The sequence below is a fragment of the Callithrix jacchus genome, chromosome 6, assembly GCF_049354715.1.
Source record: "Callithrix jacchus isolate 240 chromosome 6, calJac240_pri, whole genome shotgun sequence".
NCBI lineage: Eukaryota > Metazoa > Chordata > Mammalia > Primates > Cebidae > Callithrix > Callithrix jacchus.
In genome coordinates, this window is record NC_133507.1 from 18,435,716 (window position 1) to 18,463,212 (window position 27,497).

The 27,497-nt window shown below is 40.2% G+C and overlaps 1 protein-coding gene and 1 non-coding gene across 16 annotated transcripts in view; one reads left to right on the top strand and one right to left on the bottom strand.

The window, feature by feature from the left end:
- The window catches only part of FANCI (FA complementation group I), a 119,645-nt gene that overhangs the window by 47,807 nt on the left and 44,341 nt on the right, over positions 1-27,497 (top strand). For 14 of the 15 annotated variants that reach the window (XR_013536642.1, XR_013536644.1, XR_013536646.1 and 11 more), the window contains 8 exons: positions 10,436-10,508; positions 17,444-17,574; positions 18,304-18,460; positions 18,540-18,597; positions 20,746-20,787; positions 21,528-21,651; positions 22,089-22,174; positions 26,147-26,273. Coding sequence is in view for 3 of the 15 variants with exons in the window: in XM_035303768.3 (XP_035159659.3) it covers positions 10,436-10,508; positions 17,444-17,574; positions 18,304-18,460; positions 18,540-18,597; positions 20,746-20,787; positions 21,528-21,651; positions 22,089-22,174; positions 26,147-26,273 (798 nt within the window). In the remaining 12 variants the exon portion in view is untranslated. The remainder of the gene's footprint in view (positions 1-10,435; positions 10,509-17,443; positions 17,575-18,303; positions 18,461-18,539; positions 18,598-20,745; positions 20,788-21,527; positions 21,652-22,088; positions 22,175-26,146; positions 26,274-27,497) is intronic. The other variant, XR_013536651.1, reaches the window with a different exon arrangement.
- LOC118155137 (small nucleolar RNA SNORA51) lies at positions 13,329-13,462 on the bottom strand. Its single transcript, XR_004745359.1, has one exon. It is a non-coding gene; the product is annotated as a small nucleolar RNA SNORA51 (small nucleolar RNA).

The window sequence follows — 27,497 nt, forward strand, 5'->3', positions numbered from 1 at the left end:
TATATTTTCTTCTTAACCACATATAATATTCATAAAAATTAATCGTGTGTCATATACTAGATACAAAGAAAACATGCGTAGGTCCCATAAGGTAGAATTATTACAAACTATTATCTGTGGTCATAATGCAATAAAACTGGAAATGAAAACTGAAACTAAAAATCAAAAAACAAGCAATACTTTTACCTGGAAATTAAAATACCTTCTAAATAACTGATGAAAAGAGATACCAACTAAATAACTGATGAAAAGAAATTACAGGATTTTTGAAAAACAATTTTACAGATAACAAAAATGCTACATGTTAAAATCCATGGAATAATGTTAAAAACAACAGTGTTTAACAAATGAAATAATGAAACAAATGAGTAATGAAATACAAATGAAATAATCAAAATAATAATTCCCAACTCAAAAACCTAGAAAAAAGAAAGTAAACAACAACAACAAAAACAAAAGAAGATACTACTAAAGATAAAAGTGGAAATTAATGAAGTAGAGAACAGAAAAATAGTAGATCAAATTAATCAAAATCTTGGTTCTTTGGGGGGAAAAAACCTCACCATTAATGAATATAATCAAAAGAATGGAGTAAAAATATGCAGAAAATGATAAATGATAAGGGGAGGTACCATTAATGCAGAGAAAATCTCCAAAAAATATTGTGAAACTACAGTACATACATTTCTGTGCAAATAAATTTGAAAACCTAGAGGAAATGGATAATTTCTTAGACACATACAGTTTAATAAAATTGAGCCAATTTGAGATGGAAAGCTTAAGCAGACCAGTTTCCATAGAAGAAAAGAGAAAGTTATCAAGGATATACCTCATACAGAAATACCAGGCCCAGATTCACAGGAAACTTCTGTCAGATCTTTAGCGATCAGGTCCTAATGCTACGTAAATTGTTTCAGAGCATAAATATTGAAGGAAAACTTCCAAATTTTTTGAATGAAGCAAGTATTACATTGAATTGAGCAAGTACAGCGTTGATTTTTTTTTATGCTATCTTTATCAGGTATATCCCTAAATCTCATAAAGATAACCTAGAAAAAAGATATTATAGACTAATATCACTTGTGAGTATTGATATAAAAGTCTTAAATATTAGGGGACAGATTTCAATACCACATTTTAAAAAATATACCAGGATCAAGTGGGATTTAATAGCAGGAATACAAGCTTGGTTCAATATAAAGACTATACAGTTACCTTCGTAGTTCAGAGAAAGCCTTTGACAAAATTCAACACCCATTCCTAATAAAAACTTGAGAAAATTAGAATAGGTGGCCGCTTACATCATAAAATATACATATCTAAATTCTAGAGTCAGCATCTTAGTGGGAAACCATAGAAGCTTTTCCTCTAAGTCCGGGAGCAAAGCAGTGCTGCCTACTGTTTCCACTACTATTTAATGTTTTGGTCAGCTATCCGATACAGTTAGCCTAGAGAAAGACTCAGAGTCATAATCATAGAAAAATAAAGGCTGAGCGCAGTGGCTCATGCCCATAATCCCAGCACTTTGGGAGGCCAAGATGGGCAGATCCCTTAAGATCAGGAGTTCTAGACCAGCTTGGCCAACATGGTGAAACCTCTTCTCTACTAAAAGTACAAAAACGAGCCAGGCATGGTAGTGTGTGCCTGTAGTCCCAGCTACTCAGGAGGCTGAGGCAGAAGAATCACTTAAACCTGGGAGGTGGAGATTGCAGTGAGCCCAGATGGTGCCATTGCACTTCAACCTGGGCAAACAGAGTAAGATTCCATCTCAAAAAACAGAAAAAGAAAATATAAAACCATCTCTCTTTGTAGGTGGTATGATAGTATACCTGGAAAACCCTGGAGAATCTGTGGTAAAACCATGTATAAACAAGAATTCATCAAGGTAGCAGAATATAACATGCAAAAATCAGTAGCATTCATACATTAGCCAGTTAGAAGATACAGTTGGCCAGACGGGGTGGCTCACGCCTATAACCCCAGCACTTTGGGAGGCTGAGGTGGGTGGATCACCTGAGGTCAGGAGTTCAAAACCAGCCTGCCCAACAAGGAGAAACCTTGTCTCTACTAAGAATATAAAAATTAGCCAGGCATGGTGGTGCATGCCTGTAATCCCAGCTACTCGGGAGGCTGAGGCAGGAGAATTGCTTGAACCGTGGAAGCAGAGGTTGCAGTGAGCTGAGATCACACCACTGCGTTCCAGCAGATGCAGTGAATGAGAAAGCCCCATTTACAATAGCAATCAAAAAGTTAAAATAGGAATAAACCTGAGAAATGTCCAAAACCCATATGAAAAAAACTATGAAACACTTCTAAAGGACAGAAGTAGGAAGCTAGGAAGATACCCTGTTCTTGATTGAGGAGTCTCAACACCATGAAAATGTCACTTCTCCCTAAGTTAATTTATCAATTTAATACCAATAAAGATTTCATTGAGCTATTTTGTGGAACTAGATAGGCTGATGGTAAAATTCATATAGAAAATTGTACACACAGGAATAGGGAAAAGCTGAAAAGAGCTCTGAGGGAGGGTTAGCCCTAGCAGAGACTAAACACCACAAAAAGTTTTATAAGTAAGAGTATGGTACTGGTACGTGAATAGATGAACAGAAACGGAATGGAATACCAAGAATTGGTAATGCATGAAGAGAAAGTCTCAAAATAGACCCAACTACAAGTAAAATCTAGTATATGATAAAATGACATCTCAAAACACTGAAATAAATGTAGTCTTTGACAAATGGTATTGGAACAGCTGGATGGCCATTTGGAAAAAAAATAGATAAAATTAGATCTATTTCAAGAGTAAGCTCCAAATGAATCAGAATTTTAAATGTAAAAAACAAATCTAAATAAATGTTAGGACCGGGCACAAGGGCTTATCCCTGAATCCCAGCATTTTGGGAGGCTGAGGCGGGAAAATCACTTGAGCCAGGAGGTTGAGATTACAGTGAGCTATGATTGTGCCACTGCACTTCAACAGGGATGACAGTGAGACTCTGACTCTTAAAAAACAAAAAAAAATTAAATAAATAAAAAAACTGTAAGTTAGGACCAGGTGTGGTGGCTCACGCCTGTAATCCCAGCACTCTGGTAGGCCGAGGCAGGCAGATCACAAGGTCAAGAGGTCAAGACCATAGTGAAACCCCGTCTCTACTAAAAAATACAAAAAATTAGCTGGGTGTGGTGGCATGTGCCTGTAGTCCCAGCTACTCGAGAGACTGAGGCAGGAGAATTGCTTGAATGCAGGAGGAAGAGGTTGCAGTGAGCCGAGATGGAGCCACTGCACTCCAGCCTGGTGCCTGGCAACACAGTGAGACTCTGTCTCAAAAAACAAAAACCAAAACCATATGTTAGGCCGGGCGTGGTGGCTCAAGCCTATAATCCCAGCACTTTGGGAGGCCAAGGCGGGTTGATCACAAGGTCAAGAGATTGAGACCATCCTGGTCAACAAGGTGAAACCCCGTCTCTACTAAAAATACAAAAATTAACTGGGCATGGTGGTGCGCACCTGTGGTCCCAGCTACTCAGGAGGCTGAGGCAGGAGAATTGCTTGAACTCAGAAGGTAGAGGTTGCAGTGAGCCGAGATCGTGCCATTGCACTCCAGTCTGGTAACAACAACTCCGTCTCAAAAAACAAAACAAAACAAAACAAAAACTATATGTTAGAAGAAAACGTGGATGAATTTCTCTTTAAGCCCAGTGCAAGTATTATACAAATTATATATTATTTGTATAATCTAAGTATTATATAAAATATAGATGCAATAAAAGATTAGTTAGTCTACATATAAGTTAAAAAGTTTGCATGGCCAGAGTCAAAAGACAAATGGCCAACTGGGAAAAAAATATTTGTAACGTATCACAGATAAAGGATTAATATTCCTAATTCTTAAATAACTCGTGAGGATGGGAAAGATAAAACATTATATTTAAAAAAGGCAAAAAACATGAGAATAATCATTAAAAGATATAAAAATGGCCTTAAACACAAGAAAATATGCTCAGCTTCACTCATAGTAAGAGAAATGTAAATTAAAGTGGAAGATACTATTTCTTGTCCAGTTGAGCTGCTGGGGGAAAGCAGGCACTCACTCATTCATTGTTGAAAAATGGTATAACCATGGTTAGAATCTGGTAATACCTAGCAAGACTACAGACACATTTTCCTTCAACCCAGTCATCCCACCTCTAGGAAATGTACAAAATGTGTATATTCTCCTTTTTATGTGAAAAAGAGGAGAAAACATACATATGTCTGGGTAGCATTACAAAAAAGAAACAAAGAATACCCTAACCATACTGAAGGTGGGGAGGGGAGAAAAAACTCGTCTAAGTATTTGATTATCTACCCAAAGTCTTGGTATAGGAGTGGTGGGGAAAAATACAAATAAACCTTGAACTTTTTTTAGTAGGATTGTTTATTGTAGTGGTATGGGTGAAGCAATTTTGAAACTATTTTAGATGTAATAAACGTGTTGATATTCAGAGTTAGTGTTCTTTTAGTGGCAGAGGGACATGGAAATATGAAATGTAGAAAGGCAACAAAGAGGCCGGGTGCTTGTAATCCCAGCATTTTGGGAGGCCGAGGCGGGTGGATCACCAGGTCAAGAGATCGAGACCATCCTGGTCAACATGGTGAAACCCCGTCTCTACTAATCATACAAAAAAATTAGCTGGGCATGGTGGCGCGTGTCTGTAATCCCAGCTACTTAGGAGGCTGAGGCAGGAGAATTGCCTGAACCCAGGAGGCGGAGGTTGCGGTGAGCCGAGATTGCACCATTGCACTCCAGCCTGGGTAACAAGAGCGAAACTCTGTCTCAAAAAAAAAAAAAAAAAAAAAAAAAAGAAAGGCAAGAAAGAATCCTGTGGGGATAGATTAGAAATAGAGGTACAAGTGTGAACTTAGGCTTTCTCAGATATGTGTATATATATATATATGTGTACCTGTGTACATGTATATTTTTATGTGTATATACGTGCATACATTTCCTATTTAAATTTTTTTGTTTTGTTTTTTGAGACGGAGTTTCGTTCTTGTTACCGAGGCTGGAGTGCAATGGCACGATCTCGGCTCACTGCAACCTCCGCCTCCTGGGTTCAGGCAATTCTGCCTCAGCCTCCAGAGTAGCTGGGATTACAGGCATGCACCATCATGCCCAGCTCATTTTTTTTTATTTTTAGTGGAGACAGGGTTTCACCATGTTGACCAGGATGGTCTCGATCTCTTGACCTGGTGATCCACCTGCCTCAGCCTCCCAAAGTACTGGGATTACAGGCGTGAGCCACCGTGCCTGGCCCAATTTTTTTTTTTTTTTTTTGATTAGCATGGCATGGTGGCATATACTTGTATTCCTAGTTAACTGGAGGGGTGCTGAGACAGGAGAATTGCTTGAGCCCAGGAGTTTGAGGTTATAGTGAGCTATGACTGTGCCACTGTAGTCTAGCCAGGGCTGCAAAGAAGACTCTTTCTCTAAGTAAATAAGGTAAGTAAATGAATACATGGGTAGAAAGGAATTCTCTTGCTTACAATGCAGGAATTGGAAAATCATTACTTTGCAACCGTCATGGTAAAAATTGAACCAGGCAAGAGATACCAACGGATGCTAAATCCAGGAGGAATTTAAAAACATTGGTAAGATACAATGAATGAAGCTAAGAATCTTAGTCCAAGTCTCCCCAGTAATTATTTCACTAATGTTCTCTTTACGTTCCAGCGTCCTACACTGCTCCCTTAGTTGTCATTTCCCCCTGATTTCCTGCAATCTGCAATAGTCTTTCCTTGTTCTCTGTTGATCATCATAGCCCTGAAGAATATTGATCAGTTGTTTTGCTGCATGTGTCTCAGTTAGGGCTGTTTGGAATTGTCTCATGATTGGACCAAGGTCATGTATCCCTGGCATAAGAGCCACAGAAATGGTGCCATGTCCTTTTTAGTGTATCGAATCACTGAGATCTTGATGTCAGTGTCATTCCTGGTGATACTGACTTCGATAACCTGGTGACAGTGGTTTCTGCTGGGCTTTTCCATTTTACATGGAGAATATTAATGAGGAACAAAATATTTGCATGGTCTTAAAGTGTCTCCCTACAAATTTCTTACTGGTGGCAAAGGGAAGGAGGAAAAGTAATTATAAAGTGAGGTCAGAATTATCGCCAACGAGGGACAGATGGACATCATGTGCTTTCTGACGTGATACTCAGAGAATGACACGATATCACCTGTGTTGTGGCAAGACTGCATAAACTCAATCTAGGCACAAGGAAACATCACACAACACAAAATGAGGAATGTTTTGTTTTTTTAAAAAATCGAAATTTATTTGGATTGTGCTGTTAACTTGGTAGTTTGTCTGCCAGTTAAAAATTTTGAAGCCTTCTGAGATAACAGGGATAATTAATCTTACTTGCTCTAAGTTTTAAAATGTAGTAAAAAGCATAGCTGAGCATGGTGAAAAGGAAGACTGAAGATCACGTAAGTGGAAGAAGGAAGACAGAGTAGAGGACGGCGGTGATAGAGGAACATTAACATTCGTTGAATACGTGTTGTGTGTTAGTCCCCCTGCAAGTTCTTCTGCGAGGTATCTCAGTCCTTCGAGGTGGGGAAATGGACACACATAACAGATTGAATTACTTGCCTGAGTTATATAGCTAGTAAATGGCATAGCTAGAATTTACATCCAGGGCTTCTGATTCTGGATTCAGCTTTTTTACCCCCCTCCTATGCCACGCTGCTTTCTGTTGAAACTGAACTGTTTCAAAAAGAGTCAACGACGGCTTCTCAGCCTTGGCAGTGCTCACGCTTTGGCTTGTGGTGGGCTGTCCAGTGCACTGCAGAATGTTTGGTTGCATCTCTTACCACTAGATTCCAGCAGCACCCTTCCCGTTGTGACAACCAGAAATGCTTCTAGACATTGCCCAGTGTCCCCTGGGGGACAAAAGTCACCACTGGTTGAGAACTGCTGCTCTAAGGGTTATATCAAGGACCAAGTACTCTGTTGGAATGTATAGGCAAGAGTAGTCAGATGCTTCTTTATTATATATGTAATGGAGACATGGACTCCAGCTAGAAACACCAGACTCATGTACTTGTGGAAGAGATAAAGTTTATTGTTTTATTAGTCCTGGCTTCTGTGATACTTCTCTTTCTAGATTACCCTCCAGTGTTACCGATCTCACTTTCTCCATCGACTTTGCTGGCAGCTGATTCTCTTTTTAGTAATTGACTGTTGGTGTTCTCTTCACTTTGTATTCTTTCCTGGATGGTCCCATCTGTTTCCATTGATGCTCCACTTGGCATATTTCTTTTTTTTTTTTTGAGACAGAGTTTCGCTCTTGTTACCCAGGCTGGAGGGCAATGGCGCGATCTCGGCTCACCGCAACCTCCGCCTTCTGGGTTCAGGCAATTCTCCTGCCTCAGCCTCCCGAGTAACTGGGATTACAGGCACACGCCACCATGCCCAGCTAATTTTTTTTTTTATATTTTTAGTAGAGACGGGGTTTCACCATGTTGACCAGGATGGTCTCGATCTCTTGACCTCGTGATCCACCCACCTTGGCCTCCCAAAGTGCTGGGATTACAGGCTTGAGCCACTGCGCCCGGCCACTTGGTATATTTCATTGTCAGGTACTTGGCACTTCCACTTGGATATCTCAGAGTAGTGGTTCTGAGCCCCACAGCAGACCTGAATCATAAAGTGTGGGTAGAGCCCAGAAATTTGTTTTAGTAAGCTCTCAGGGTAATTTAGATGCTTCCTTAATCCCAAATTTTCACCACATAAATGGATGGTGCTACTATTCACCCAGCTAGCTGCTTGAGCCAGAAATGTGGGAGTCTTCCTCAGTTTCTTGTCCTTCATCACTACCCCTACTTTGTTTCCAAACTGAGGAATTTCTATTCTTAGTTCTCAAATATTTACCTTGGATCTATCTACTTTTCTTCATCTCCTATATCAGTGTGCTAGGGCTACAAACTACCACCAATAGCGTAGAGCTTAAATAGCATCAATTAAATGTTTCACGGTTCTGGAGACTAGAAGTCCAAGATCAAGGTGTTGTTGGGGTTGATTCCTTTTGAGGGCTGTGAGAATTTGTTCGGTGTCTCTCGCCTGGCTTCTTTCTGGTGGGTTGCTGGTAAAACCTTTCACATTCCTTGGCTTGTATCACCTGAGCTCTGCTTTCATCTTCACCTGGCATTCTCCCTGTTTATGTTCTATGTCCAGAGTTCCCCCTTTTTTTTTTTGAGATGTAGTTTCACTGTTGTTACCCAGACTGGAGTGCAATGGCACGATCTCGGCTCACTGCAACCTCCGCCTTCTGGGTTCAAGCAATTCTCCTGCCTCAGCCTCCCGAGTAGCTGGGACTACAGGCACGCACCACCATGCCCAGCTAATTTTTGTATTTGTAGAGACAGGGTTTCACCTTGTTGACCAGGATGGTCTCAATCTCTTGACCTTTGTGATCCACCCGCCTCGGCCTCCCAAAGTGCTGGGATTATAGGCTTGAGCCACCGCGTCTGGCTCAGAGTTCCCCTTTTTTAACAACATCAGTCATTGGACTAGTGACTGAATGGCCCATTCTAATAACCTCAGTTAATTACATCTACAAGAACCCAATTTCCAAATAAGGTCATATTCGGAACCACGGGGGGTTAGAACTTCAGCACATGAAATTTGGGGGTGTGGGGAGGACACAACTCATTGTGCCTCTGTTACTTTGGTCTAGGTCACTATCATCTCCCTCTTAAACACAGTAGCAGTCTACTAACAGGTATCCCCATTTCACAAACCCCCATAACTCATTCTCCACACAAGGAGCAAGGATGATGTTTTAAAAATCTATCATCTCGGCCGGTGCGGTGTCTCACGCCTGTAACCCAGCACTTTTGGAGGCCGAGGCGAGTGGATCACGAGGTCAAGAGATCGAGACCATCCTGGTCAAATGGTGAAACCCCATCTCTACTAAAAATACAAAAATTAGCTGGGCATGGTGGCGCGTGCCTGTAATCCCAGCTACGCAGAAGGCTGAGGCAGGAGAATTGCCTGAACCCAGGAGGCGGAGGTTGCTGTGAGCCGAGATCGTGCCATTGCACTCACTCCAGCCTAGGTAACAAGAGTGAAACTCCGTCTTAAAAAAATATCTATCATCTCACTTCCTTCTTTTCTCTTGAGTAACTTCCGTTGCAGTTAGACAAAAGCTGAACTTTCTACCATGACCTGTAAGATTCTTCATAATCTGGTCCTTTCTGTTTCTCTTCAAACTCATCTTCTACTACTCTTTTCTTTACCCTTTTCCAACTATATTGATCTTTTTTTTTTTTAAAACAAGTATTTGGCCTCAAATATGCCAAGCTCTTTGCTTCTTCTTGGCCTTTGCACATGATCATACTTCTGTCTAGAATATCCTTCTCTAACTCCTTTGAATAATTAGCACCTTGTTGCTGGGCGGGGTGGCTCACTCCTGTGATCTCGGCACTTTGGGAGGCCAAGGCAGGTGGATCACCTGAGGTCAGGACCTGACCAACGTGGTGAAACCCTGTCTCTATTAACAATACAAAAAATTAGCAGGGCATGGTGGCACATGCCTGTAATCCCAGCTATTCAGGAGGCTGAGGCAGGAGAATCTTGTCCTCTTAAGTCTCTACATAAATGTCACCTACTTCAGAGAACCTTCCCCTTACTACCCTAGAGGAAGTTTCTTTCCTTTCCTCACTTACTGTCTATGTCAGCCTCTTATTTGGTTCTTTTACAATTTTTTTTCTGATTTTTTTTTTCTGTCATTCTTTCCCCTCCTGCTCTATTGTAAACTCTTTAAGTCAAATTACCATGTCTGTCTTGTTCATCTTTCTAGCATGTCTAAAGAAAATAATATGCTCAAGAAGTTGGATTGAAGTATGTCCCCAACTATGCTAAGTACTCCACAAATCTTTATAGAATGAGTATGAACAGGCTGGGTGCAGTGGCTCACGCCTGTAATCCCAACACTGGGAGGCCGAGTCGGGTGGATTAGGAGGTCAGGAGTTCGAGTCTAGCCTGGTCAATGTGGTGAAACCCCATCTCTACTAAAAATACAAAAATTAGCTGGGTGTGGTGGCAGGTACCTCTAATACCAGCTACTTGAGAGGCTGAGGCAGGAGAATGGCATGAACCTGGAATGCAGAGGTTGCAGTGAGCTGAGATTGTGCCATTGTGCTCTAGCCCGGGCAATAAGAGCGAAACTCAGTCTCAAAAAAAAAAAAGAATGAGTATGAATAGATTTCCGTCTTGACAATCCAGGATCTTATTAAGATGTATCCTGCTCTATCTAAAACGTATGGTGTTTGTATTCCTTGAAGGATCTGAACTTGACAGAAGAGTATTTTTTCATATTGAGTGTTTAGGTCATTGGGTTTAAGAGTGTTGCCAGAGAATTATAGTTTTTCTTTCTTTCTTTGCAGTTGACTAATCTCCTTCAGAATCAAGCAGTGAAAGGAAAAGTTGCTGGAGCACTCCTGAGAGCCATCTTCAAAGGTAATAATAATTAATGTAACTTCTATCTATCTCCTGCATTCCTTGGTAGATTTGTTTAGTTTTGATACATTTCTTACTGTTTGAAGCCCCACTGGAACATTTTCCATGTTTTGAGAATTCCACAGAATCAACTATAGCAGCAGTTTCCTCACTAGTGGACTTAATTTTACTGAAGGGAGTTGAAGTGGCTACCTGAGATTGTATTGCTGATTTTGGGGCCTGTAATGACAGAATGTGCTTTTCATAAAATCTGCTTTGATTTACTTGTGCTTTTAAAACTGTGGAGAAGAGAACAGCAATGTTTAATACGTAATCTATGCTTAACAAGGAGCAAGTGACCTGTGGGGTTTAATGAAATGGGATATCTTAAGGTGCCTTATGTAGACATTCTTCATGCCCAGTGGCTGACATATTTGTTTTCCTGTCTTGAACAAGGGCTAGTTTTAGTTGTTGCAGATTGTGACTCACAGTGGTCTTATAAATTCTGGTAGGATACAATTGTACAAAGCAAAAATTAAAAGTGTCTTTGGACTCTTAATTAGGTATGTTAACTTGGCTTATTTTTCTTCCCCCAAGTTAATTAGATCTCTGCTGCAAGGGTACAAAAACACATCTTCCTATTCATGAAAGAACTTTAAAGACTGCTTGAGTCAACCTGTATGGAAACTTGCTAAATATTTTCTAGAAATATCAGAGAAAAGGAAATAATGAAAGATCAATAGCAGCTGCCTATGTCCACTACTAAGTGGAAGAGCAATTCTGTGGCTTTTAGTATATTCAGAGTTGTGTATCCATTACCACATTGATTTTAAAACAATTTCATTACCCCTAAAAGAAAGTTTGCATCTCTTAAGATGTCATCTCTTCAAACACCTAGTTTATTCCAGTCCTAAGAAACCATGAATCTACTTTTTATCTCTACGGATTTGTCTATTCTGGACATTTCATTTAGTGGAATCGTCCTATATATATGGTCCTTTGTGACTGACTTCTTTCATTTAACATGATGTTACAAAAGTTCCTCTATGTTGAAATATATCAGTATCAGTACTTCATTTATTTTACTGCTGATGTCTAGGCTGTGCATTTTGTTATAGCTTATGCTTTTGCTGTCATGTCTCAGAAAATATTGCTTAATTCAACGTTGCAAAGATTTATACCTATCTTTTCTTCTAAAAGTTTTATAAGGCCAGGTGCAGTGGCTCTTGCTTGTAATCTTAGCACTTTGAGAGGCTGAGGTGGGAGGATTGCTTGAGCCTAGGTGGAGTTTGAGAGCAGCCTGGGCAACAGGCCCCATCTGTACAAAAAATTTAAAAAATTAGCTGGGCATTGTGGCACGGGCTTATGGCCCTAGCTACTCAGAAGGCTGAAGCGGAAGGATTGCTTGAGCCAGAAAGCTTGAGGCCGTACCAACAGAGTGAGACACTGTCTCAAAAAAAAAAAGCAAAAGTAAAAATTTTATAGATTTACCTCATACATAGAGTAATTTGATCCATTTTGAGTTAGTTTTTGTATTTGGTATGAGGTAGGGGTCCAACTTCATTCCTTCCCCATTTGGCACCCTTATCAAAAACCATTTGCAGGTAAACGAGAAGGTTTATATCTGGGCTTTCGGTATTGTTCCTTTGATCTGTATGTCTCTCCTTATTTCAGTGCCGCACAGTCTTGATTACTATAGCTTTGGATTAAGTTTTGCAGTCAGGAAGAGTGAATTCTTCAAACTTGTTTCTATTTTTCGGGATTGTTTTGGCTATTATAGGTCTTTTATATTTTCTTATAAATTTTAAGATAAGCTTGTCGATTTCTGCAAAAAGGAGGCTGGGGTTTTGGTAGCATTGTGTTGAATCGATATATGAATTTGGGAAGTGTTGCTATCTTAAGGTAAGTTTTACATTCCATGAACATGTAATGTCTTTTCATTTATTTAGGTCCTGTTTAATTTTGTTTTACAGTATTTTATGCTTTTCAGAGTACAGGTCTTGTGCTTCTTTTGTTAACTGATTCCTAAGTACTTTATTCCTTTTAACGCTATTGAAACAAAATTGTTTTCTTAATTCGGTCTGGTAATAGTTCACTGGTAGCACAAAGAACTGCAATTTTTGTATATTGAACTTATATCCTGCGACCTTCTGTACTTAGTAGCTCTAATTGTTTCATTTTTGTGGATTCCTTAGGGTTTTCTATATACAAGATAATGTCATCTGTGAAGAGAGGATAGTTTTACTTCCTTTCCAGTCTAGATAACTTTTCTTTTTATTACATATTTGTCCTGGTTGGAACCAGCAGTACAAATAGAAGGGATGAAAGTAGACACCCTTGTCTTGTTCCTGATCTTAGAAGAGAGCTTCCCATTGAGTATAATGTTAGCTCTAGTTTTTCTTTCTTCTTTTTTTTTTTGATGGGGGATGGAGTCTAACTCTTGTTGCCCAGGCTAGAGTGCAATGGCAGGATCTTGGCTCACCGCAACCTCCACCTCCCAGGTTCAAGCAATTCTCCTGCCTCGGCCTCCTGAGTAGCTGGGATTACAGGCATGCAGTACCATGCCTGGCTAATTTTTTTTGTATTTTTAGTAGAGATGGGTTTTCTCCATGTTGGTCAAGCTGGTCTCAGACTCCTAACCTCAGATGATCTGCCCACCTCAGCCTCCCAGAGTGCCGGGATTATAGGCGTGAGCCACCTTGCCTGGCTAGCAGTAATTTTTCATAGGTGCCCTCTGTCAGGTTGAGGAACTTCCCTTTGATTCCTCATTTGTTCAATGTTTTTTCATGAAAGAGTATTGGGTTTTTGAAATGCTTCCCCGTCCCCCCGGCCCCATCAACTCTGTGTCCTCCTGCATTTACAATACAGACCAGGCACAGGGCCTGGGTGGAGGTGTATATGAGGTAGATTTACTCCATCTCCTCTTTCTAGGCAGTCAGTGTAAGAACACAACCAGTGATAAGCACCAGGAGCCTCAGATGCTTTTTCTGCAACTACTGAGATGATCATGTGGTATATTCTTGATTTTATTTATTTACTTATCCTTTATTTGTTATTCTATTTATATGGTGTATTTCACTGATTTTCATACATTAAACTGATCCTGCTTAGTTGTGGTATATAATCTTTTTTAAATGTTGCTGGATTCAGTTTTGCTTTTTTGCATGGTGTGTAATCCTTTTTAAATGCTGGATTCTAGTATTTTGCTGAGGCTTTGTGCATCTGTATTCACAAGGGCTAATGATCTGTAGTTTTCTTATGTCTTTGTCTAGTTTTGGTTTGAGGATAATATTGGCCTCACAGGATGAGTTAGGAAGTATTCTCTTGTCTTCTGTTTTTTTGGAAGAGCGTGACGAATTGGTGTTAATTCTTTTTTAAACATTTAGTGAATTCACCCTTGAAGCCATCTGGGCTTTCCTTTGTGTGAAGTGTTTTGATTACTAATTCAATCTCTTTATTTGGTCTGTTGAAATTTTGTTTCTTCTTGAGTTGATTTTGATAATTTGTGTTATTTTAGAAATTTGTCTGTTTCAGGCCAGGCATGGTGGCTCACTTGAGGCCAGGAGTTCACCTGTAAGCTCAGGACTTTGGGAGGCTGAGGCAGATGGATCACTTGAGGTCAGGAGTTTGAGACCAGCCTGGCTAACATGGTGAAACCCCGTCTCTACCAGAAATAACAAAAAATTAGCCAGGTGTGGTGGTGCATGCCTGCAGTCCCAGCTACTCCGGAGGCTAAGCCATGAGAATCGCTTGAACCCAAGAGGCAGAGGTTGCAGTGAGCCGAGATTGTTCCACTGCCCTCTAGTCTAGGCAACAGAGCAAGACTCTGTCTAAAATAAAGAATTGTCCATTTCATATAGATTATCTAATACATTGTTCTATAATTGTTTTTTATATTCCTTTTTATTTCTCTAAGGTTAGTAGCAATTTCCCTCTTTCATTCATGTTATTAGTAATTTAAGTCATTTTCCTTTTTTTGTCAGCCTAGCTAAAGATTTTTCTTTTTCCTTTTTTTTTTGAGACAGAGTCTTGCTCTTGTCACCCAGGTTGGAGTACAATGGAATGATCTTGGCTCACTGCAACCTCCACCTCCAGGGTTCAAGCATTCTCCTGCCTTAACCTCTTGAGTAGCTGAGGTTACGGGTGTGTGCCACCACGCCTGGCTAATTTTTGTATTTTTAGTAGAGATGGGGTTTCACCATTTTGTTCAGGCTGGTCTCATACTCCTAACCTTGTGATCCACCCACCTCTGCCTCCCTAAGTGCTGGGATTACAAGCGTGAGCCACTGCGCCTGGCCAAGATTTTTCAATTTTGTTCATTTTTTTAAAGAACCAACTCTTGGTTTCCTTGCTTTTCTCTTGTTGGTCTCTATTTTATGTAGGTCTCTTTTTTCCTTGTTGGTCTCTATTTTATGTAGGTCTACTCTATCCTTTATATTCCTTTTACTAGCTTTGGGTTTAGTTTAATTGTTGTTTTATAGGTTCTTATGATAGATTAGGTTATTGTTAAAACACCTACTCTGAATGAAGAGAGCCCCCCAAACTGGCTTCGTGTGAGCACATGGCTGTTTATACACCCGGGTAACGGGTGGGCTGAGTCCAAAAAGAGTCAGCAGAGGGTGGTAGGTTAGGAGGTAGTTTTCTAAGTTTGGGATAAGCAGTGGAAGTTACAGTTCAGGGCAGTTTTTTGCAAGCTGAGGTGGGGTCGTAGGGTCTGGAGTCATGAGGTTGAGCAAGGTTGGTTACAAAGTCCCATGGCCTTGTCTATTAAGGCCGGAATAAGAAACAATAGAAGAATGTCCCAAGTTAGTTAGCTGTTACAGGGGTTAATTTTCTCCCAGGAACTCATCTGGGGTATATGTGCAGGTCACAGAGGTTACCATGCTGTTCATGGTGCAGTGAGTTGGCCTAAAAGACCTTACAGTCATTGCTTTAATTCTCCTTTTTTAAGATAATGCATTTATAAAAATAAATTTTCTTGTATGCACCACTTTAGCTGCATCTGGTAACATTTGGCATGTTGGGTTTTTTGCTTTTGGTCATCTCAAGGTATCTTCTGATTTCCCTGTAGTTATTTGATCCATTGGTTGGTTAAGATTGTCTTAATTTCCACGTTTGTGAATCTCCCAGATTTCCTTTTGTTATTGGTTTCTACTTTCATTTCGCTGCAGTAATAGAATATATATGGTATGATTACAGTCCTTTTAAATTTATCAAGAATTGTTTTAAAGCCTAATAGGTGGTTTATCCTGGAGAATGTTCCATATGCACCTGAGTATTCTGCTGCTGTTGGGTGGAGTGTTCTACAGATGTCTTTTAGGTCTAGTGTGTTCAAGTTTTCGAGAACAACAATGGAAGTTGTTGATCTTCTGTCTGTTGTATTCATGATTAAAAGTGAGACATGGAAGTTTCTAATGATTATTGTTGAATTGTCTGTTTTTTCCTTCAATTCTGTCAGTGTTTTAGTGTATTTTGGAGCTCTTTTGAGTGCATATATGTTTATAATTATTATGTCCTAATGAAGGATTAATCTTTTTATCATTGTAAAATATCCTACCTTCTTTGTCTTAATAATAATTTTAGTCTTTTTTTTTTTTTTCTTTTAAAGACAGAGTCTTGCTCTGTCCCTCAGACTGGAGTGCAGTGGTGCAATCTGCTCACTGTAACCTTGAACTCTGGGGCTCAAGCAATTCTCCCACTTCAGCCCCCCAGGTAGCTAGGAGTTAAGGCATGCACCACCATGTCTGGCTAATTTTTTTATTTTTATTTTTGTAGAGATGGGGGTCTCACTATGTTGCTCAGGCTGGTCTTGAACTCTTGGTGTTCACAGTTTGCTTTTTCTGATATTAGTATAGCCATTCACGTGTTCTTTGGTTACTGTTTACATGGCATTATCTTTTTACATCCTTTTATCTTTCACTTATTTGTGTCTTTGAATTTAAATTGTGTCTCTGGTAGACACTGGTGGGCAAGGCCCTTGGCACCCCAGAGATGCACGGAAAAATCAACTCACAGAGGGCAGGTTAGTAAGAGAAAAGGCATACACATTTATTTCCCTGTGTGCATCGGGAGAATTGCAGTGTGACTGCCCACTGTCTCAATGGGGCCCAGAAGCTCGTATACCATCTTAAAGTTATAAAAAGAATGAGGACTTGTATCCTGGCAAAATAGGTTATAGGAGAGGGAGAGGAGGAATTCTGTTGAGGAGCAATAAATGGTGACTAGGAAGATTGACTGGGTCAGGACAGAAATTAACGTGTAAATAGTTCTCTTTGGAATTTAAATGATCGTTGGGGATAGTCATTATCTTGGAAAAGTGTCTGTTCATGTGTGGTACATTTTTCTTTCAAATAATGGCTGATGAGATGACAGGGAGGAAAGCAGAATAATTGTTCTCCTTGGTGGGTCAGTCCTATCTTTATATAGAGAAGGGAACATCTCTTCCAGGGCTTGTTGAACTCTAAGGTTTTTTAATTCAGAATACTTGTATTAGGGAGCCATATTTTGGGGTAAAATTTCCTGTGGTCCTTCAACAACATGTAGTAGGATTTTAAAAAAATTCTGGCGGGGTGTGGTGGCTCACGCCTGTAATTCCACACCTTGGGAGGCTGGGGCGGCAAATCATCTGAGGTCAGGAGTTCGAGACCAGCCTGGCTAACATGGCGAAACTCTATCTCTACTGAAAATACAAGAATTGATTAGCTGGATATGGTGGTGGGCGCCTGTAATTCCAGCTACTCAGGAGGCTGAGGCAGGAGAATCTCTTGAACCCAGGAGTTAGAGGTTGGAGTGAGCCGAGATTGTGCCACTGCACTCCATCTGAAAAAAAAAAAAAAAAAAATTCTGCCCATCTTTGCTTTTAGATTAGTGTTTAATCCATTTACATTTTCTTATTTACTTGTCAATCTTGTAAGACTTCTTCCCTTGTTTCTATACCCCCTGTTTAAAACAATCAGGTTCCCCCTGCTCTGAGGAAGCTGGAACACTTAGGAGACATAAGATATACACTTACTGTATCCAGTTGGTGGAATCAGGGGACTTGCAGAAAGAAACAGCATCTGAAATCATAGGATTGCTGATGCTGGAGGTAAGATGGCAAACTAAAACTTATATTTGGGGGTAGATTTTTGGGGGTTTGTAATTTATTAAGGGAGGGAAAACTTAAGTGCCCAACCTAGCATAGTTCCTATTTATGAGTAAGAGCTGTTGCAAAAAAAAAAAAAAGGGCAGGCCGGGCACAGTGGCTCACATCTGTAATCCCAGCACTTTTCAAGGCTGAAGTGGGTGGATCACTTGTGCTCAGGAGTTTGAGATCAGCCTGAGCAACATGGAAACCACATCTCTACCAAAAATATGAAAGAAACAGATTAGCCAGGTTGGTGGTGCATATCTGTGGTCACAGCTACTTGGGAGGCTGAGGCAGGAGGATTGCCTGAGCCAAGTGGCAGAGGTTGCAGTGAGCCGAGATTGTGCCACTACACTCCAGCCTGGGAAGCAGAGTGAGACCCTGTCTCAAAAAAAGGCAGATGAATGGGTTATAATCAGTCTAGATGTATATATTGCATTTCTGGTACCATGGACATACCTCTCTTTGAAGAGTTGGCATATCTAAAAACATTAGGGAACCGACAGAGGATTCAAATATTTGAAGCTCTTCACAATTAGAGCTACGTACCAGACAGAACAGAATGATTCCATAAATCCTTTACGGGACCAGTTCTGGTGGATCTCAGTCAATTCATGTATTTCAGCGAAAGAAAGAGATATCAAACATTGGATTTCTGCTTGAGATTTCCTTTCTCCCGTGAACTTCTAGGCTCACCATTTTCCAGCACCGTTATTGGTTGAAATAGCCAATGAGTTTATTAGTGCTGTCAGAGAAGGCAGCCTAGTGAATGGAAAATCTTTGGAGTTACTGCCTATCATTCTCACTGCCCTGGCAACCAAAAAGGAAAATCTGGCTAATGGAAAAGGTAATTTTCTTCCAATTTTAGTGGCTTTTTCTCTATTTATATAATCAAATTTATTGCTCGGTCTATTTTGCATTTCTAGGTGTACTGAGTGGGGAAGAATCTAAGAAGCAGTTGATTAACACCTTGTGTTCTGGCAGGTGAGTCTCATTAATATGTAGAACTTTCTTAGGAATACAAATGGCCCCAAAAAACACTTTTTTTCAGGAATTTATGTCTGTGAAGATTTTAAGTCCTTCTTTATTATTATTTTTTAATATGACACTATAAAACTATTTAGTCTGCAATGAATTAGTAAGAAAGAGATGATTTACTATATTCTGTCCTCTAATTCTGTTCATATAGTTTTATTTGCTTGACTGTGTATCTTAGTACAGCAATTTAGTGTGTTTAATGCTGCAGTCTAAGCATTATTGGAGTCTTAAGATCGTGAAGGCTGGGGAAGTCACCTTGCTACTGCATCTTTTCTGCTTTTTTTTTTGTTTGGTTTTTTGAGAGTAGACTATACAAGTGATACATCCTTTAACCAGTAATTTGTATTTCTGGGAATCTGCGATAAAGAATGACCTGCACATACAGGAAAATCCTCACTATGAACATGTTCAACGCAGAAACTTGTGACCAATATAAGCACACAGTAATAGACACATGTAAACTATGTAGGTTAAGGTAGAGCCACTCCATGACATTTATACCTATTAAAAGTGAAATGTAGGCCGGCGTGGTGGTTCACATCTGTAGTCCCAGCTCTTTGGCAGGCCGAGGCGGGTGAATCACGAGGTCAGGAGTTTGAGACCTGGCCAACATGGTGAAACCCCATCTCTACTAAAAATTAGCTGGGCATGGTGGCATGCGCCTGTAATCTCAGCTATTCCGGAGGCTGAGGCAGGAGAATCACTTGAACCCAGGAGGCGGAGGTTGAGGTGAGCAGAGATCGCGCCATTGCACTCCAGCTGTTGCACTCTAGCCTGGGCAACGAGCAGGACTTTGTCTCAAAAAAAAAAACAAAAAAAGTGAAACGTATACATTAAAGATGAAAAATTCTTACCATATAACTAACAAAATAAAGAGATTACTATGTTATATAATACTGTGATTGTATGTGGGTTTGTTAAAAAGAACAAAAGGAAATACCCAAGATTATCTAAACTAGAGATCATTGCATTTATGGTTCCTTACATAAGATCCCTCACGTAAATCATTTTAAGCATGTATTTATCAATATATTTGTTTTTAATTACACAAGTTTATTCAATACAGGTTGTAATATACCTTGCGTTTTTTATTTAATACAACTGTCCATGTCAGCATATACAACTCTACATCGTTCTTTTTAATGGTTTGTAGTAATCTGTTATTTGGCTAATCTACAATTATTGGATCATTTGTTTGTTTCCAGTTTTTTTTTGCTATTGCAAAGAGTGTTGCAATGAATGTATTTTTTTTAAAATTTATTTTAAGTAGAGATGAGAATCTTGCTTTATTTCCCAGGCTGGTCTTGAACTCCTGACCTCAAGTGATCTTCCTACCTTGGCCTCCCAAAGTGTTGGAAATATAGGCATAAGCCACTGTACCTGGCCTGAACATATTTATATATCTAGATGACCTTTTAGAAGCATTTATATGGCATATATTTCAAACAGTAAATTGGGTAGATATGTGATGATGCACATTTTTAAAGTTGATAAGTACTGCCAGCTTGTCATACATTCCCTAAAACAGTACCTGAAGAGTGTTTGTTTTCCACAATCTTACCAACATTGGGTATTATCAGAATTTTGATTTTGTGAGTTGGATAGGCTAACATCTGCTGTTTCATTGTTGTTGTTTTTTTTTTTGTTTTTGAGACGGAGTTTTGCTGTTGTTACCCAGACTAGAATGCAATGGCACGATCTCGGCTCACCACAACCTCCGCCTTCTGGGTTCAAGCAATTCTCCTGCCTAAGCCTCCTGAGTTGCTGGGATTACAGGCACACGCCACCATGCCCAGCTAATTTTTTGTATTTTTAGTAGAGACGGGATTTCACCATGTTGACTAGGATGGTCTCGATCTCTTGACCTCGTGATCCACCCGCCTCAGCCTCCCAAAGTGCTAGGATTACAGGCTTGAGCCACTGCGCCCGTCCTGTTTTATTGTTTTAAATGGTATTTCTTTGATCTTGTTTCTCAATATTACAAAAGTAAACTTGAAATGACCCTGTTTTTTTTTTTGTCCTCATTAATTTTACAAAGCTATATCTAAAAAAGTTGAAATGAAATCAGCTTTCCTTGTCATTTTCTTCACCCAGGTGGGATCAGCAGTACGTAATCCAACTCACCTCCATGTTCAAGTAAGCATCATATTTCCCTTTTCTTTGTATTTCCTGCTTTGTGGACTTACTGGCTAGAAATTAAACCATAGCAGACTTAAACATCATGCTCTCCTGCTTGCAACAATATTACTATTTATGTTTTCTGTTTCAGATTCCCTCCCCACTCCTGCCTCCTTTTTGGCTTTACTTATTTATTTAAAACGTATAACTTTATGATTTTTTTTCTTTTTTTTTTTGAGACGGAGGTTCGCTCTTGTTACCCAGGCTGGAGTGCAATGGTGCGATCTCGGCTCACCGCAACCTCCGCCTCCTGGATTCAGGCAGTTCTCCTGCCTCAGCCTCGTGAGTAGCTGAGATTACAGGCACGCGCCACCATGCTCAGCTAATTTTTTGTATTTTTAGTAGAGACGGGGTTTCACCATGTTGACCAGGATGGTCTTGATCTCTTGACCTCGTGATCCACCAGCCTCAGCCTCCCAAAGTGCTGGGATTACAGGCTTGAGCCACCGCGCCCGGCCTTATGATTTTTTTTTCTAAGATGTCTTTGCTTAGGTAAGGTTATTGGTTCCCTTAAAGGTTCTTCACTAGAGAAAAATCAAAAGGGACAGTTATAATAATCTATTATGTTTCTCTGCTCCCAAGTTTTATTTCTTAAAATATGTTTAATGGAATTTTAACCACTGTAAAGCCCTGAATTGAATTTCTGAAAGCAAGGCAGTTAGACTCTGTCTATAGCCTTTAGAATCTTTGATCTACAGGGATGTCCCTCTGAGTGCAGAAGAGGTGGAATTTGTGGTGGAAAAAGCGTTGAGCATGTTCTCCAAGATGAATCTTCAAGAAATACCACCTTTGGTCTATCAGCTTCTGGTTCTCTCCTCAAAGGTACAAATGGAAAATTGTTTCTCCTTAGTTCTGATGGTATGACCAGTTATGACCATTGAACTTACTCATACCCTTGCTTACATAGCAGAACAAGCATAGCAGAATATAGATGCTTTCATTTCATGGAGAGTGGTAAAAAGATCGTGCTTTTCATCCAAGGAAAACATACATTATCTCTTGTATTGCCACATTTTCTTTGTGGTGGTAAAAGGGATAAATACTTCAGAAAGGTTAGACTATCGGCCCCATATATTCTTACAGTAAGAGATATTTCAAATCTTGTTTTCAACGTGGAAGTGTTCCACACATTCTTAGTTTGACTCTAGGTCACAGATTATTTAAATTTTACTGGAGAATTCTTTAAGCTGAATAGTACTTTGAATTCAACTTGGTTATTTTGCTCTTAATAGACCTTATCAATTTTGTATTGTTTTCAGGGAGGCAGAAAAAGTGTTTTGGAAGGAATCACAGCCTTCTTCAATGCAGTAGATAAGCAGCACAATGAGGATCAGAGTGGTGATGAGTAAGTAATACAGTGTCGAAATGAAGATCATTTTTACAGATTCATCTTCTCATTGTGTATTTTAGCTACTTCATTTTCTTCTCTTTCCCCCCCCACCTTCATCTCAGCACAAAACTTTTCTAAACTTCTCCTAGCTTCTCAGTAGTAAAGAAAATAACATGACCTCCTCAGCCCTTTCATTTTCATCTTTCCAGGAAAATAGCAATAATTGTCCTATAAGCTGCAAGTTTAAAACCTGTTTATTAAGTGTCAGCTCTCTGCCAGGAACTTGCGACTACAGTGCTAAACCGGTCAGTGTCCTTGCTCTTATAGAGCTTAAATTTTAATGAGAAGAGAACAGAAAGTAAATAATAAGAAACATTATAGTGAAAAGTGCTATGCAGGTAATTCAAATGGATGATCTAACAGTGACAGTACAGCTACTTTAGATTGGGTCAGGGAAAACCTCTCTCAGATGTGCTATTTTAACTGAAGCCTGAATGATAAGATCTGTAATACATAGATCAGAGAACATACTCAGGTAGGGAAACAGTACAAAGGCAGAAGTGTGGCATGTCTGAGAAAGGCAATTTGGGGGTTTTCGTTTTTGACAGAGTATTGCTCTGTCACCCAGGCCGGAATGCAGTGGCATGATCTTAGCTCACTGCATCCTCCAGCTCCCAGGTTTAAGTGATTCTCCTGCCTTAGCCTCCTGAGTATCTGGTACTACAGGTGCACACCACTATGCCCAGCTAATTTTTGTAATTTTAGTAGTAGTGTTGGCCAGTCTGGTCTCAAACCCTGGCCTCAAGTGATCCACCCACCTTGGTCTCTCAGGGTGCTGGGATTACAGATACCTGTGCCTGGCCAAGGATTTCTTTTTTTTTCTTTTCTTTTTCTTTTTTTGAGATGAGTCTCTCTGTTGCCCAGGCAGGAGTGCAATGGTATGATCTCAGCTCACTGCAGTCTCCGCCTCCTGGTTTCAAGCAATTCTCCTGCCTCAGCCTCCTGAGTACCTGGGATTGCAGGCATGTGCCACCATGCCCGGCTTATTTATTTATTTATTTTTTAGAGGCAGAGTCTTGTACTGCCACCCAAGCAGTAGTGTGGTGGTGTGATCTTGGCTCACTGCAATCTCTGCCTCCTAGGTTCAAGCAATTCTCCTGTCTCAGCCTCCCAAGTAGCTGGGATTACAGGAGTATGCCACCACGCCCAGCTAATTCTTTTGGTATTTTTTTAGTAGAGACAGGGTTGGCCAGGATGGTCTTGATCTCTTGACCTTGTGATCCGCCTGCCTTGGTCTCCCAAAGTGCTGGGATTACAGGCATGAATCACCATGCCCAGCTGGATTTTTGTTTTTTAAGCAAACATTTGTAGAGTGTTTTCTGTGTAAGGTGCTGTTCTAAGCACTTTAAACCTTACAACCTTATTTTGCCTTTATTTTATGGGTATGGACATCAAGAGACAGAATTTAGTTTGGCTTGAGCAGTTGATTAAAGGTGGGTGTCTTGCTCATTTAGGGTGCAGTGGCACCATCATATCTCACTGCAGCCTCCAATTCCTGGGCTCAAGTGATCCTACAGCCTGAGCTTCCCAAGTAGCTGGGACTATAAGCACGTGAAACCAAGCCTGGCTAATTTATTTTTTTGAGATGAAGTCTCTCTGTTGCCCAGGCTGGAGTACAGTGGTGTAATCTTACCTCACTGCAACCTCTGCCTCTCAAGTTCAAGTTCTTCTCCTGCCTCAGCCTCCCAAAGAGCTGGAATTACGGGCACCCACCACCATGCCTGGCTAATTTTTTTTTTTTTAATTTGAGATGAAATCTCACTCTGTTGCCCAGGCTAGAGTGTAGTGGCATGATCTCAGGTCACTGCAAACTCTGCCTCCCAGGTTCAAGTGATCCTCCTGCCTCAGACTTCCTAGTAGCTGGGATTACAGGTGCGTGCCACCATGCCTGGCTAATTTTTGTATTTTTAGTAGAGATGGGGTTTCACCATGTTGGCCAGGCTAGTCTCGAACTCCTGACCTCAAATGATCTGCCCCCTTAGGCCTCCCAAGTGCTGGGATTACAGGCATGAGCCATTCCACCTGGCCCAAGTCTGGCTAATTTAACATTTTTTTTTCTAGAGACAGGGTCTCACTTTGTTGCCCAGGCTGCTCTTGAACTCCTAGCTTCAGGCAATCTTCCTGCCTCAGCCTCCCAAAGTGCTGGAATTACAGGAGCGAGCTGCCATATCCAGCATAGAAGGTGGTCTTAGATACTAAATTAGAATAAGCTGACAGAGAATCAGATTTTGGAGAAAATAATTAGCTCATTTTTAAAAATTAGCTCACTTTTGACCACATTAGGTTTGCGATATGTATTAGGGTCCCATAAGGAGATATTAAGCAGGTATCTTAATGATCATAGCTCACAGCAACCTCAACCTTCCAGGCTCAAATGATCCTCCCACCACAGCCTCCTGAGTAGCTGGAGTTGTAGGGAGAAGTCTTAACTGGGGATAAGACTGGAAGGGACTAAAGCCAAGAGACTGGATGGGATTATCGAGGGAAAGCGTGAAGAAAAAGAAACCAAAGACTGAGCTCAGAGGCATTCCACCATTTTAAGGTCAAGTACTTCGGGAGGCCCAGGTGGGCAGATTGCTTGAGCTCAATAGTTCAAGATCAGCCTGGGCAACATGGTAAAACTCCATCTCTACAAAAAAATACAAAAAATAGCCAGGAGCAGTGGCACACACCTGTAGTCCCAACTACTCAGGAGGCTGAGGCAGGAGAATCACTTGAGTTCAGGAGGCAGAGGTTGCAGTGAGCTAAGATTGCACCATTGCACTCCAGCCTGGGCAATGGGAGTGAAACTCTGTCTTTAAAAAAAGAAAAAAAAAATTGAGAAGAGGCCAGTTATGATGCCCTGGAAACTGAAAGAAGAAAATGTTTTAAGAAAGAAGTGGTTAATTGTGTTAGATCTGAGATGCTAATTAAGGTGGGACTTTATTGGTTTTTGGCAACTTGAAGTCATATGTGACTCTTGCAGGAATAATCAGATGTTATTGTGGGGGTGAAGGCAGAAAGAGGATAGAAGCCTGATTGAATTGGATTGTCCTGGGAAGAGATTGTGAAACAGAAACAGAAAAATGATGACTGTAGACATTTCTTTTATGAAATCTTGTTGTAAAAAGGAGCAGAGTCTGAGCATAGTGAATCCTGCCTTTAATACCAACATTTTGGGAGGCTGAAGCAGGAGAATCACTTGAGGCCAGGAGTTCGAGACCAGCTGGGCTATATAGTGAGACTCCATCTCTACCAAAAAATAGAAAAATTAGCTGGGCATGGTGGCCCATGCCTATTGTTCCAGCTACTCGGGAGGCTGCAGTGGGAGGATCATTTGAGCCTGGAAGGTTGAGGCTGCTGTGAGCTATGATCATGAGAGTGAGACCCTGTCTCAGATAGATAGATCGATAGATAGATAGATTAGATAGATAGATAGATAGATAGATAGATAGATAGATAGATAGATAGATATACATACATACATACATACATACATACATACATACATACATACATACAGGAGCAGAGAATGGGGCAGTAAAGTTTCTAGTTAACACCTGCCTGCAGTGATTATATGAGTTTAGCTTGAGTTGGTCTACTTATTCATCATGTCACCTGCACTTGTCTCTTACTCAAAAACTATAGCTCATACGTTTTTTTGTTGTTTCGTTTGCACTGTTGCCTAGGCTGGAGTGCAGTGGTGCAATCTTGGCTCACTGCAACCTCCACCTTCCGGCCTGAAGCAGTCCTCCCACCTCAGCCTCCCAAGTATCTAGGGCTACAGGTGTGCCACCACACCGGGCTGACTTTTTTGTATTTTTAGTAGAGGCTGGTCTTGAACTCCTGGGATCAAGTGATCCGCCCGCCTCAGCCTCCCAAAGTGCTGGGATTATAGGCATGAGGCACCGCACCTTATAGCTCATACCTTTCTGTTGAATCTTTTAGGCTATTGGATGTTGTTACTGTGCCATCAGGTGAACTTCGTCATGTGGAAGGTACCATTATTCTACACATTGTGTTTGCCATCAAATTGGACTATGAACTAGGCAGAGAACTCCTGAAACAGTTAAAGGTAGCAACAAACTTGTAAGGTGATCTGGGTTTGTTTTGAATGAAAATGTTTGAACTTAAGTCACTTTTATGCCAGTTAATGACAGGAAACAAATACTGTAAAATGACCCTGGGTGTAGAGGATCTCTTTTTTTTTACTTTAAAAGTGGAAAATATATGATGTTACCACACTCGCTTTTTTTTTTTTTAAGTTAAGAAACTCTGGTTTCTTAAGCAAACCAGAAAGTTCCATTTAAAAAACGCTTAAATGTTCTAATGCAAAATGGAAACAAAACAAAACAAAAAAAACAAAACTGAGAACTACTCAGCAGGAAACTCAAAATCTAATCCTAAATAGATGATGTGTCACTGTCTTATGTGACCTTCAATGATGACCTCTGCTTTCCCATTTATGAATTAGGATGTTGCTTACTTCTGGTCATATATGTGGAGTTGTGTGATGCTAAGTCATTCATCATGAAATATTTGTAAAGTAGTAAAATAAAACTCAGAAGTGTTTTGAACTATATTAATGAAAAGTAGTATACAGATACATTTGTTCCTCCAACTTTTTAGTTTGGAAATTCTAACTCAGAAGAGATAAAACACTATATAGCATGAAGAACACCTATGCTCCCTTCACTTAGATTCACCAATTATTAGACACTTTGCCACATTTAACCTTATCTTACTATTTTCCTCATACATACATTATTCTTTTTGTGAACATTTAACAGTAAGATGCAGAAACCCTAACACTTCAATGCCTGGATATTTCAGCATGCTAAGAATAAGGACATATTATTGTAATACTGTCATCACATCTAGGAAAATTAACGGTAGTTCCATAATATTATTTAATTTATATTCCCTATTCACATTTTCACAGTTCTTTCTAAAATGTCTTTTACAGCTGTGTTTTTTTTTCCCCCTCCTCCAGGCTCTCATCAGGCTTCATGCATTGCCTTTGGTTATTATTACTTTCTAGTTTTGGACTGATTTTTTTGAGCATCAGCCCACTTGTCTTGTGTAATGTCCCATATTTTGGGATTGATCTGATTGTTTCCTCACTGTTGGGTTCAAGTTAAACATTTTTGGCAAGAATACTTCGTAAATGATGTTGTTTACATTTTCTTGCAAGGGCCAGATACTAATACCCTTTGCAGGCCACACAGGTTCTATCACAACTACTCAGCTCTCCCACTGCAGCAAGAAGGCAGCCATAGACAAAATGTATTAATGAGTG